Raw genomic sequence first — 13,958 nt, forward strand, 5'->3', positions numbered from 1 at the left:
TATATAAATTTATCTAACATAACTATATTGATATATAATATAATAATGTAATATAAATCATAAATATTTTTATATTATCAAACTCAGAGTAACAAACTCCCATCACTGGTCCATTTTATCTACATCATTTCTATTTATCTATTTATAAACATGCATATCCAGTAGGGATCATCATGACAGTGCTTCAAAATAATTCTAATGAATTTGTTATATTTTAATGCAATTTAAAACATGTTTTCTATACAGGTATAGAGTTATTCTATAACAAGGTATATAAAAGTAGCAATGAAACCATTCTGGATGTGTTTTTTTTTATTATTATTTATAATAATAATAACAGTGGTTTCCATTAGTAAAAACTATCAGAAACAGTTAAACATACAAAATACATATTCATATAAAGACGTGGGAGCATCAGTTAAGGCCTTTTAACATCAAGTGCCATTGCTTGAGAATGATCTATCAGTGTCCTGAAGAACTACTGTTTGCCGTTGCCATTGATGGGAAGTTTCTTGAAGTCGTCACACTCCAGCAGGGCTTTGATTTTGGGCCGCGCAGCGATCTTATCCACATAGCTCTTGAGCGCAGAGAAGGAGTCCAGAGAGGTGGAGCAAAGGACTTTAAAATTCAGCAGAAGGTCGAACAGGTTGTAGTCCGCAAATGAGATCTGTGAGGAGACACGAAACGTAGATGGGGGTCAGAATTTACCAAGTACTAAATTACATCAGTTTTCCTCCTAGTATTTCTTCTGGATGTCTCACCTGATCACCGACTAGGAATCCAGATTTGTTTTTGGCCAGAGCGGCTTCAAATGGTTTGAGCTGGTTGGACAGATCTTTGATGAACGCCTCTTTACCAGTCTCCTACAGATGGGGACAAAATAATACATTTATTCATTTACAGATGCTTTATCCAAAGCAACTTACAATCTGTGAGATTTACAGTACTCACATATTCCTGGTAGATCAGCTTAATATATTTTAGGCGCAGATCCTCAACTCCATCGTTCATCATGTCAATAAGAGAAGCCTCGCAGTCGTTTTTTCCATATGCACCTGAATGTGTAAAAGGATAAATGATGTATGTATTACAGGTGTATTTCAGCAGTGGCGTGTAACCCAGTTAACCCAGGTTGAATTTTATATGTAATATATACATTTTTCAATTGTAGTCTTTCAGAAAGGCATCTGAAATAATAAAATAAGTGCAATGTAGTGTTGCCAAAAATATAAAATTTTTTAGCGAAACTGAAATATCTGAAACGCTTCCAATACTCATTTTCCGCAGAATAGACACACTCTCTCATCTCTCCAACAGTGAGTTACATTCGTTTCATTTGCTCCGGATGAACATTGTTGGTGTTACAAGGCTTGAATTTCGGTGTGGGAATCCACATAATTTTGCATAATTTTACTCATTCCCGCAGATTTTGTTCTCACGCCCACAGTGCGCCAAATAAACCTGCCTCTCAGTACTAAATTGAGTTCTTTTATCGCTGCTTATTGCGCTTAAACAGTCAAATACACACAAAATAATGTCAAAATGCCGGTCTTGGTGAGTATTCATGTAAACACAGTCAGTTATGTTTGAAGTGAACGTAAAAAGTTGAGAAAGAAAACGTATGTGTAACAGTATAATGGATCCGCGCATCAGCTCTTAAAGTGACAGCAGCCTAATAAACCTGCTGACAAATTATGAGATGATATTAAAAATATCTGTATGGCAGTTTTTCCCCATGGTATTGAAGTCAAAATTGTGGCCAGTGAAAATGCTGAGTGGCTAGTGACTTTGGAAAACCACTAGACACAGTGGCTGCTGAGCAAAAAAGTTCATGTCAAGACCTTGTCACATTATAAAACAAACTTAAAGGTGCAATGTGTAAATTTTAAGAGGATCTATTGACAGAAATGCAATATAATATACATAACTATGTTTTCAGTGGTGTATAAAGACCTTACATAATGAACCGTTATGTGTTTATTACCTTAATTACCTTACCTGTTCTAAACCTGCATGTCTGTTTTGAAACTGCATAAAAGTAAGATATTTTGAAGAATATTGACAACCAACAAAATAAATAAATAAATACTATGGAAGTCAGTGGAGACCAGGAACTGTTTGGTACCAACATTCTTCAAAATAGCTTTTTTTGGATTCAGTACAAGAAAGAAATTAATACAGGTTTGGAGCAACATGAGAGCGAGTAAATAATGACTGAATTTTCATTTCTGGGCAAGTTTTTTTTTTTTTTACCATGTTTGCGACCCAGATGCCTTAACATGGTGTTGGACTGATACAGGACCAGATCACCATCCTCGAATTTGGGCAACTGTCCAAAGACCTAAAACAATATGCAGACCAATGACTTACATGAAACTACATTAAAATAGCTAAATTCTAGTGCAAAATTCTCATCGTAATTCTATATAAAAACAAAACTCACACAGCTGGCTTTTAGATCACCCTTCATCCACTCATCAAAGGTCACCAGGTTCTCCTTCAGCTGCTGCTCTTTGTCTGCCAGCATAATCTTCAAGGCACCACATCTGCCTGTGAGGTGCACATGACACAAGGTCAGGGGGCGTTACTATAGCAACAGCATTCTACAATCATCTTAGAAGCTGCATCTCATTTCGGAGGCTGCGTCCACCGGAGGTTGCATAGATCATCAAGGATGTCCTATTTAAGAAAAGTAACCGTAATAAAATTTGTTATTCCTCGTGAGGTGTAAAATACTGCGATTTCGTTCTTTCTTACATTGCAATCTTAATTTGCAGCCTTCAAATGTGAGCTCCGGAGGACGCAGCTTTTGGAATGAGATGCAGTAAGTGTGTAATCACATGCATCAAAGTGTACATTCGAATCAATGATAATGCAAATACTACTTTAGACTTTACGGACAACAAATGAAACTCATTCCATGATTTATGAGGAGCTGTGTTATGGAGTGCATGTGGGCTGAAGTTCACTGCTGTTCCTCCTCCCCTATGTAGGGCAAATGTCTTCAGACAAATGTCTGATTGGACAACCAAAGATTATCGATGGAGTGGAGAATATTCAACTCTTCATTCTCTGAACAGAGAGTGCATTCATACAGTTGTGCATCATATAGCAAAATAATAGATTTAAATAATAAGCTATATTATAATAATAATAATAATAATATTATTATATACAGTACAGTCCAAAAGTTTGGAACCACTAAGATTTTTAATGTTTTTAAAAGAAGTTTCGTCTGCTCACCAAGGCTACATTTATTTAATTAAAAATACAGTAAAAACAGTAATATTGTGAAATATTATTACAATTTAAAATATCTGTTTTCTATTTGAATATATTTCACAAAGTAATTTATTCCTGTGATCAAAGCTGAATTTTCAGCATCATTACTCCAGTCTTCAGTGTCACATGATCCTTCAGAAATCATTCTAATATGCTGATTTGCTGCTCAAGAAACATTTATGATTATTATCAGTTGAAAATGGTTCATATTTTTATGGAAACTGTGATACATTTTATTTGTGAAACATTTAATGTGTACAATTGTACAAAATATTTGTGTACAATATTTTTTTTCAGGATTATTTGATGAATAGAAAGTTCAAAAGAACAGTGTTTATCTAAAATCTAATCTTTTGTAACATTATAAATGTCTTTACTGCCACTTTTGATTGATTTAATGCATCCTTGCTGAATAAAAGTATTCATTTCTTTAATTTCTTTTCAAAAAAATAAAAATAAAAATTCTTACTGACCCCAAACTTTTGAACGGTAGTGTATAATGCTACAGAAGCTTTGTATTTCAGATAAATGCTGTTCTTTTGAACTTTCTATTCATCAAGGAATCCTGAAAAAAAAAGTACACAACTGTTTTCAACATTGAAAATAATCATAAATGTTTCTTGAGCAGCAAATCAGCATATTAGAATGATTTCTGAAGGATCATGTGACACTGAAGACTGGAGTAACGATGCTGAAAATTCAGCTTTGATCACAGGAATAAATTACTTTGTCAAATATATTTAAATAGTACACAGTTATTTTAAATTGTAATAATATTTCACAATATTACTGTTTTTTACTGTATTTTTAATTAAATAAATGTAGCCTTGGTGAGCAGACGAAACTTCTTTTAAAAACATTAAAAATCTTAGTGGTTCCAAACTTTTGGACTGTACTGTACTGTGTGTATATATATATATATATATATATATATATATATATATATATATATATATATATATATATATATATATATATATATATATATATATATATATATATATATATATATATACATATACACACACACACACACACACACACACACACACACACACACACACACACATTTTTCTTTTCAAATATTGCTAAAACTGCATGCAAATTCAATCAACTACTAAAATGTAAGAGTTTTTTAATAGTTGCATATGGTTTGTGTTGCATGAAACTTGCACCTCTTTTGTTTGCAGCTCCAGCTGTCTCAACTGAACCACGTCACAAAAACTTTTCCAGACTTTTCTGAAGGGTCAGACATGCATCAGGTGACAAGATTAAAGAAACAGCCTTTCATACGAACCTTTGACCGCGAAGTATGTGAGTGTGTAGGGAGCCACTGCAAAAAAAAACAAAAAAACAGGAAAACAGTTAAGAGAGGAAACTGCAGATCATGTGAAAGCAGCGTAAAAGGAAGTCATCAGATGGAATGTAAAGCAGCGATTGCAAAGGCAGATTTACACGATATAAATGTTTACTGAATTGCATACTAGTAGTGCTCCATTCACACCGCCCTTGTCTTTTTCCTCATGCACGAGCATTGAAGCATTATGTAACACTTGCACAATTGCGCACATATTATAAACATACGATGAAAAAAAAGTCATGCAAAATGCTTGAAAATATGAATAGCACACATTACAGTACTAAAACCTATGCAGCTCAGTTTTGATATGCATGCGCTGAATTGACTCTTTAAATAGCTCTATATTATGTAATATCAGCTTAAGCATCTTCAGACACACTGCTGACTGCAACGACGCTGTGAATCATTTGTTGCAGCAGCGCAATGCAAATATTAGCAAGCAATGCATATGACATATGGCTGATCTAAAGCACGATCATATGCACTTGAAGCTGAACACAAAAGTGCACGAGAGCTGTAAACAGTCATAAGGTACTTACTCGTGTAGTAGCAGGATAGAGTGCGGTTTGAAAGCTGTGTGCGCGAGCTGCTCCTGAAGTGCAGTGAACAGAAGTGCGTGCGCGAGGCTCCTTTTATAAGCCTTACGTTTTTTGATGAGTCATTCCCGGAAGCACGGAAAGTGTGTTGTGGTTGCATACAACTGCATTCATAACAACACTCTCATAAAAGAGTATGAATGATTTCCAGTGGGTCATTCATGTTGTAGTACCTGTAACTTACGATTATTCTTACGTTTGCTGTTTAAAGCTGCAGTCTGTAAGTTTTGCCTCTTTGTCGCCATCTCTGTTTGAAACCTGCATTTGCAGTTATTTGCGGACTTATCATCTTTACGTGGGTTGTGCATCGACACGGCTCCTCAGCGCGGATGAATCTAATGTTTGCTTCAGAATCACAAATTCTACGTCTTTTAAACATCACCAAAATAACAATTTTCACCGGAAAATGTCATCTGAAGGAGTAAGAAACATGTCTGACACTTTTGTTCTGTAACTGAGAAAAAAAACGCAATATAGGCTATTATATGCATATATGATATATATTAATATTAACTATATTAATATATAACATGAAAATGTAATATAACCATATAAATATTTTTATATTATCAAACTCAGTAACAAATGCTCATCACTGGTCCATTTTATACATAATTTCTATTTATAAACATGAATATCCAGTAGGGATCATCATGACAGTGCTTCAAAATAATTCTAATGAATTCTAATAAATTTGTTATATTTTAATGCAATTTAAAACATGTTTTAGAGTTGTTCAATAACAAGGTATATATAAGCAGCAATGAAACCATTCTGGATGTTTAATCTTATTTTATTTATAATAATAATAATTGATACATTAGTTTCTGTTAGTAAAAACAGTTAAACATACAAAATACATATTCATATAAAGACGTGGGAGCACCAGTTAAGGCCTTTTAACATCAAGTGCCATTGCTTGAGAATGATCTATCAGTGTCCTGAAGAACTACTGTTTGCCGTTGCCATTGATGGGAAGTTTCTTGAAGGCGTCACACTCCAGCAGGGCTTTGATTTTGGGCCGCGCAGCGATCTTATCCACATAGCTCTTGAGCGCAGAGAAGGAGTCCAGAGAGGTGGAGCAAAGGACTTTAAAATTCAGCAGAAGGTCGAACAGGTTGTAGTCCGCAAATGAGATCTGTGAGGAGACACGAAACGTAGATGGGGGTCAGAATTTACCAAGTACTAAATTACATCAGTTATCCTCCTAGTATTTCTTCTGGATGTCTCACCTGATCACCGACTAGGAATCCAGATTTGTTTTTGGCCAGAGCGGCTTCAAATGGTTTGAGCTGGTTGGACAGATCTTTGATGAACGCCTCTTTACCAGTCTCCTACAGATGGGGACAAAATAATACATTTATTCATTTACAGATGCTTTATCCAAAGCAACTTACAATCTGTGAGATTTACAGTACTCACATATTCCTGGTAGATCAGCTTAATATATTTTAGGCGCAGATCCTCAACTGAATCGTTCATCATGTCAATGAGAGAAGCCTCGCAGTCGTTTTTTCCATATGCACCTGAATGTTTAAAAAGATAAATTATAACAGTTCTGTTCTACATACTGTATATGGTTTTTAAAAAAGACAGTATTCATCATGCAATAATAAAGATTTCAAACAGTAGTATGCCATTGGTCCCCATTGACTTCCATAGTATTTTTTCTTTACTATGGGGACCAACAACTAAATCATAATATCTTCCTTTATGTTCAACACAAGAAAGAAATGAATAGAGGTTTGGAACAATGTGAGAGTGAATAAATAAGGTGAGAATGATCATTTTTTTTGGTCAACTATCTAACTTTTTTTTTTTTTTTTTTTTTTTTTTTACCATGTTTGCGACCCAAATGCCTTAAAATGGTGTTGGACTGATACAGGACCAGATCACCATCCTCGAACTTGGGCAACTGTCCAAAGAGCTAAAAACAAATCAAGTAACACACTATCAATATGCAGACCAGGGAATTACATTAAACTGCATTAAACCATGCATAGATTGTTTACATTTACAACAGTTCCGGTGCAAAATTCAAATGGTAAATCCTATATATAAAAACAAAACTCACACAGCTGGCTTTTATTTCACCCTTTCCCCACTCCTCAAAGGTCACCAGGTTCTCCTTCAGCTGCTGCTCTTTGTCTGCCAGCATAATCTTCAAGGCACCACATCTGCCTGTGAGGTGCACATGACATGGGGTCAGGGGGCGTTACTATAGCAACAGCATTCTACAATCATCTTAGTGTGTAATCACATGTATAAAAGTGCACATTAGACTCAATGATAACGCAAACACTGCTTTAGACAAAGTAAACTCATTCCATGATTCATGAGGAGCTGTGTTATGGAGTGCATGTGGGCTGAAGTTCACTGCCTTTCTTCCTCCTCCCCTATCTAGGGCAAATGCCTTCAGACAAATGTCTGATTGGATAACCAAAGATTATATATATATATATTATATATATTTTTTTTTTTTTTTTTTTTTTAAGTATTGCTAAAGTTGCATGCAAATTCAATCAACTACTAAAATGTAAGAGTTTTTTAATAGTTGCATATGGCTTGTGTTGCATGAAACTAGCACTTCTTTTGTTTGCAGCTCCAGCTGTCTCAACTGAACCACGTCACAAAAACTTTTCCAGACTTTTCTGAAGGGTCAGACATGCATCATGTGACAAGATTAAAGAAACAGCCTTTCATACGAACCTCTGAGCGCGAAGTATGTGAGTGTGTAGGGAGCCACTGCAAAAAAAAACGGAGGAAAACAATTAAGAGAGGAAACTGCAGATCATGTGAAAGCAGCGTAAAAGGAAGTCATCAGATGGAATGTAAAGCAGCGATTGCGAAGGCAGATTTACACGATATAATGTTTACTGAATTGCATACTAGTAGTGCTCCATTCACACCGCCCTTGTCTTTTTCCTCATGCACGAGCATTTGAGCATTACGTAACGCTTTCCTCCATTCAGTGTGATCACATTTGAGCACATATTATATACATACGATGAAAAAATGTCATGCAAAATGAAAATAAGAATAGCACATATTACAGTTCTAAAACCCATACAGCTCAGATTTGATATCCATGCACTGAAATGACTCTTTAAATAGTCATTGATTCCTCTCCCTCATGTCATTCCACACCCATAAGACCTTCATTCATTTTCAGAACACAAATTAAGATATTTTGAAGAAATCCGAGAGGTTTTTTTATCCTCCATTGAAAGCAACGTAATTACCGTCATTCAAGCTCCAGAAAGGTACGACATCGTTAAAACAGTCGAGAATACTTTTTGTGCGCAAAATAAAAATAAAAATAATGACTTTATTCAACAAATTAGTCTCTCCCTTTCATTCTGCTGTGCTATTTATGTTGCAGCACTTCCAGGTTCTACGTCCGAACGGCGGCTCAGTATTGGCCGATGCCTGATCATGTGAGCAGCACGTCGCTTCATAACGTTAGGTTTAACCACTGTACTCACACTGACTATTTTAACGATGTTTTTACTACTTTTCTGGACACTGAATGTTGTAAATTTGTTGCTTTCAATGGAGGATTAAAAAATCTAATCAAAAATATCTTAATTTGTGTTCTGAAGATGAACGAAGGTCTTACAGGTGTGACATGAGGATGAGTAATAAATGACAGAGTTTTCATTTTTGGGTGAACTAAACATTTAACCCCTATGAATATCTTCAGACGCCGTGAATCATTTGTTGCAGCAGCGCAATGCAAATATTAGCAAGCAATGCATATGACATATGGCAGATCTAAAGCACGATCATATGCACTTGAAGCTGAACACAGAAGTGTATGAGAGCTGTAAACAGCCATAATGTACTTACTCGTGTAGTAGGATCGGGTGTGATTTGTAGGCTGTGCTCCTGAAAAGTGCAGTGAACAGAAGTGTGCACGAGGCTCCTTTTATAAGCCTTAAGTTTTTTGATGAGTCACGAACGCACCCTATTAGCGCACAAAGTATGTTGTAGTGTACTGCATTCATGATGACAACTCTAATAAAAGAGTATGATTGATTGCTGTTTAAAGAAGCATTTCAGAAATATGTTCTGGCTAAGCTTGAGCATCTGAACTTTATTAAGTGTAACTTTTTATAAGGATAATGCCTAAAGGGTAGAAATAAAGTGAGGGATTAATTCATTAATCTTGTATTAGCATAATGTCTGTATTTATATCACACACAGTGGAATGTCTGAGTCCGACAAATCAACTATCTCAAAATATTGCATGGACTTAGACCTTATAAGAGCACATGAACTTATAAGAACTTAACTTGTAGCATTGTAGTTACTGGAATTTTCCTCGTTTGGGATTGAATCTGGTTTATTATGGTTTAGTTTGCATGTCTTTTTCATAGTTTCAAAAGTCAAAGCAAAGAAAGAAAATGAGAAAAGGAAAGCCAACACAGTTCAGGTCAGATAAGGACATTTATTGTCATTGCATGCCGAGTATTTTTGATTGCATTGGTCTGGTACAGAGTCAAGTCTCCAAAATCCATTTTAGACAGCTGGCCAAACAGCTTGAGGAAATGAGAGACAGAGATTTTTTATTGCTTGCAATGAAGAGACTATCAGTGCTTCTCTTCGTGATTTATCTCAGAGGAGCTTGTTACTCATCACACATGGGTAATGGCGTTGAGCACTGGAGATTACTTACTGTAACCAACCAGATGTAAACAAACCAGGGTTTGGCACTGTAGAGTTTGAAGCAGGAATGTCAAATGCAATGTTTAAAGTCTTGAACTATTAATAATGGAATTTTGCAGTATTTATTATTAATGATTTATAATCTTGAATCAGAATAACTTCCCCTCCCTCTTGCATCAACATCTCTTGAGATCCACCAATAGCAAACCACAACCATCCAATCAATTCCCCACAGACAAAATCAAGCCCCGCCCTACATTTGTTCTTGTTTCTCTCAGATATACAGCACAATATGAAAGAAAAGGCTGTTATGCAACCCAAACATAATCTATACATGTATCTGTTAAATCTGACAGATATTCACTACTTGTCTGGGCTCATGTGTGTATGTCAGTCAGTCGTTGGGATTGTTTTTGCTGTTCATAAAAACTGGTTCTTCCTGTTCAGTCCTCATTGTGGAGGTGAATACAGACATGTATGGAAAAGTGCAGAATCACCATTATACACCAAGTTTAAAGACTACAGTATAAATGTATAAAGCACACAATCTAAATTGCGTAGACAGTGTAAAAATGTTGTCTGGATGTAGGCCTTCAAGTTGATCCATTTACATGATCAGAGAGGGAAAAGGGTTCAGACATTATTTAAAGGGGTCCTATAATGCTTTTCTCCATCTTCATCTGTCTTTAGTGTGTAATGTTGCTGATTGAGCATGAAAAAGTCTTCTTCTCTATATCAGTGTCAGTGTTTCTGAACTCCCTGAAACGCCTCCATCTTCACAATATTCCTCATTTGAATCATTCATACGCAGAATAAAGGGGCGGGGCCTGGTTGAGTTAGTTAGTAGTGTGTTGAAACTGGCAGTTATGGTAAGGGGCGGGACATTTCCCAAATGACCAATCACAACACACTGCTCCAGCCGACCAATCAGAGCTCAATGTGCTTTTCAGAAGGAGGGGCTTCATAGAGACAGGAACTAAACAGAGCGTTACTGACAGACTGGGAAGAGAGGAGCTGCAACAATGGAGAATATGAGGAAAATAATCAACATTCAAGCAGGAAAACCATAATCTTTATGAGGAGCTACATCCATTAAATGTCGCTTTATTTGAACAAAATGCATTAGAGAAAGTGTGTACATAAGTGTGGGTTGTGAGATGCATGCACTTAAAAACTTAAATTTAACCTTAAGCCTTTTAAATTCTCATGTCATTCGATCATAACTGTTGTGAATGTTTTAATAGGGGGCAAGGTCTTCAAGCAGTTCCTGGAGATATTTAGCTTCTCCTGACTCTGAAGCAAGGTAAAGTATAAAGTCATCATGTCACTTGCCAATGAAAGCAGTGGTTACGCAACAACTTTATCGTGGAGAATTAACTCGCATATTATTTTAGTATTTGGTCAATCGGGGATTCATCCAGATCAGTCCAAGCAGCTGTAAACCCATGCAGCAGAGACAGAGAGTGTAATAAATTATTGTATTTTTGTATTGTTGTATCGAATTGTTGGTATTTGTTTTTTATTTTTTTGTTTTTTTGCATTGTTCTGTAGCCTAAAATGCTGGGAGACAACCAACTTTTTGAGAAAAAGTACAAAAGTAAAGTAAAGACCGTTCAGGTCAAGTGGGGTTGTTGATTGTCATCTCACTAGTTCACAAGCCAAGTTTTGTTTCATTACTGGAACAGATTCAAGTCTTCCTCTCCTAGTTTATCTGGCCAAAAAGCTGTTTAACGACAGACACAGAAGCGAGAGACAGAGGAGATTAAATCAAAACTTACAGTTCTTGTTTTTTTATGTAATATTGCAGTGTTTATTATAATTGATCATTTTGATAAATTCATGTTCCTTGTAATCTTGAATAAGAATAACATCCCCTCATCTCTTCCATTCTCTGGTGGCGAGGGCGGGGCAACCTGTCACTCACATGAGATCCGCCAATAGCTAACCACAACCATCCAATCAATTCTCCACAGAAAAAATCAAGCCCCGCCCTACATTTGTTCAGTTTCATGATGAATTAAAGGATTGAGAGTCCATTAAAAATGCATATCTGTTTACCAATAATGATAATAATATTAGACGCATCCTGCTATGTAAGTGCATGAGAAAAATTTAAGTTTCCAAATTAAATTCTTAACAATTTCCTAAGGCTTTCAAGCACAAATTGCACCATTTCCACCATTTTCTCATGTCTTGCATTGTATTTTTATTAATATGATCCGTGTTAAATCATTGACACATTTAAGCTTTTCCCATAATGTTTTTCTGTCTCCTGTTGCTCCGGGAAACAGTTCTGAGCACAAGAGATTACTATTATTAGCTAACCCTGCATAAACAGACTAGTTACTGTAATCTCAACATTTGGGAGCTAAATAAGTTTTAGGGATATATTCTGCAAGTAATTCAAATATGTGCTTGCAATGCCTGTTTATGGTCACATTTATGGTCTTTAAATGAATTATTAGCTAAGAGGCATTATATCTAGGTCATCGGTCAATTATAATTTCACATGTCTCTCCATTTGATTTCTGATTGTCTGATTCATACGCCCTCAAATGGACACATTCACTCTTACTTTAAAAAGGAGATGGATGTGTTTGTGTACTTAACAACAAAATGCTCTATGGAGGAATGTGAAAAAAGTTAATTGACTGATTTGTTTTCTAAGCCTAACTTGCGAGTAGCATGCAAACTCTGCCCTTTTTGCCTTTAATCATTTTTAGCCTTTTATTTGTTCACTGTGACTTGCAAGTTTCAACAGTGAAAGGAAAAACCAATGCAAACAATTCAATCTGTATGTAAATCTTCATCAGTGTTTGTGGCCGCGTTTGCAGTGATTAATCAAGAACTGGTTCTTCCAGTCACAGAAGTGCAGAATCACCCTAACACACCATATAGCAAACATACACGTGTACTGTAAGTGTATTTTCATTCGGCCGCTGACTTGTCCTGAAATGACATTTGCCAATGAATACACTGAAAAGTTAATTCTCTGCTCACCTGCACATACAAGTTATCATGAAATATAGTCCTCCATTTTCAGCTTCTGATTTAAGGCATTGATATTCTCAAGTTAGTAAGATTCAACAACATGACAACAAGTCAGGACATGACAACTTTTACAAAAGGACACTTTTGCTGGTCCCCATTGACTTCCATAGTAAAGTAATAAAAAAAATCCTGGAAGTCAATGGGGACCAACTGTTTGGTTACCAACAAATAAAAAAGTTCTTCAGATAAAGTGATCATGTCTCTTCAGAAGACTTGACAGAAGACAGAAGACTGCTTGATTCATGGATTTATTATACGCTCTCTTCATGAACATTTTGAACCATCAGAGTTTTGGGTAAATAGACTTTCAGTGGTATCAAAGTAATTTTCCTAATCTGTCTGTTTTGGATAAAAGTGTCAGTTAAATATACATATGGCTGACAAAAGTGGTCGTACACCAGTACCTCAAGAACATTTACTTTCTATTTGACCAACTCTTTCAAAAGTACGGAGCCCCACACATGACATGCAGGAAAAAAGTACTAAATCATGCACACGGTTTACTATTTCGTTCCCTCAAATGACTAAATCTTGAGGACGATTTACTGTTTCGTTCCCTCGATTTGCTAAATCTTGAGCACGATTTACTATTTCGTTCGCTCGATTTGCTAAATCTTGAGCGCGATTTACCATTTCGTTCACTCGGTTTGCTAAATCTTGAGCACGATTTACTATTTCGTTCGCTCGATTTGCTAAATCTTGAGCGCAATTTACCATTTCGTTCACTCGGTTTGCTAAATCTTGAGTGCGATTTACTATTTCGTTTCCTCGATTTGCTAAATCTTGAGCACGATTTACTATTTCGTTTCCTCGATTTGCTAAATCTTGAGCACGATTTACTATTTCGTTCGCTCGATTTGCTAAATCTTAAGCACGATTTACTATTTCATTTGCTAAATCTTGAGCGCGATTTACTATTTCGTTCCCTCGATTTGAGCGCGATTTACTATTTTGTTCCCTCGATTTGTTAAATCTTGAGTGCGATTTACTATTTTGTTCGC

The 13,958-nt window shown here is 35.8% G+C and overlaps 2 protein-coding genes across 4 annotated transcripts; both read right to left on the bottom strand.

Moving 5' to 3' along the window:
• Nucleotides 1-294: 294 nt before the first annotated feature.
• Nucleotides 295-9,105, bottom strand: gstp1.2 (glutathione S-transferase pi 1.2). Of its 3 annotated transcripts, none has more exons than XM_048188004.1 (7): nt 9,088-9,105; nt 4,580-4,615; nt 2,444-2,550; nt 2,254-2,341; nt 952-1,055; nt 762-863; nt 295-667 (listed from the first exon to the last, which is right to left on the bottom strand). In XM_048188004.1, coding segments are annotated over exons 1-7 (627 nt in total). In that variant the 5' UTR covers nt 9,089-9,105; the 3' UTR covers nt 295-478. The 3 variants fall into 3 exon arrangements, with proteins under 3 accessions (XP_048043961.1, XP_048043960.1, XP_048043962.1); XM_048188003.1 differs by lacking the exon at nt 9,088-9,105 and adding an exon at nt 5,182-5,353; XM_048188005.1 differs by lacking the exon at nt 9,088-9,105 and having other exon boundaries at nt 4,458-4,588.
• On the bottom strand, nt 6,014-9,192 carry LOC125266894 (glutathione S-transferase P-like). The gene is made up of 7 exons (XM_048188006.1): nt 9,088-9,192; nt 7,948-7,983; nt 7,313-7,419; nt 7,078-7,165; nt 6,661-6,764; nt 6,471-6,572; nt 6,014-6,376 (listed from the first exon to the last, which is right to left on the bottom strand). Coding segments are annotated over exons 1-7 (627 nt in total). The 5' UTR covers nt 9,089-9,192; the 3' UTR covers nt 6,014-6,187.
• Between the last annotated feature and the right edge of the window lie 4,766 nt (nt 9,193-13,958).

This window comes from Megalobrama amblycephala, linkage group LG4, assembly GCF_018812025.1.
Source record: "Megalobrama amblycephala isolate DHTTF-2021 linkage group LG4, ASM1881202v1, whole genome shotgun sequence".
Classification (NCBI taxonomy): domain Eukaryota; kingdom Metazoa; phylum Chordata; class Actinopteri; order Cypriniformes; family Xenocyprididae; genus Megalobrama; species Megalobrama amblycephala.

Excerpts from the sequence above, each read along its gene's own strand:
- gstp1.2 (XM_048188003.1), bottom strand. The coding sequence starts at position 5,338 with ATGCAACCACAACACACTTTCCGTGCTTCCGGGAATGACTCATCAAAA. Across the intron at positions 2,342-2,443 it reads GTGATCTAAAAGCCAGCTGT|GTCTTTGGACAGTTGCCCAA; the intron begins GTGAGTTTTGTT and ends ATATTGTTTTAG. Across the intron at positions 864-951 it reads AGCTGATCTACCAGGAATAT|GAGACTGGTAAAGAGGCGTT; the intron begins GTGAGTACTGTA and ends CCCCATCTGTAG.
- LOC125266894 (XM_048188006.1), bottom strand. Across the intron at positions 6,765-7,077 it reads GCATTTGGGTCGCAAACATG|GTGCATATGGAAAAAACGAC; the intron begins GTAAAAAAAAAA and ends TTAAACATTCAG. Across the intron at positions 6,377-6,470 it reads GATTCCTAGTCGGTGATCAG|ATCTCATTTGCGGACTACAA; the intron begins GTGAGACATCCA and ends GTCTCCTCACAG.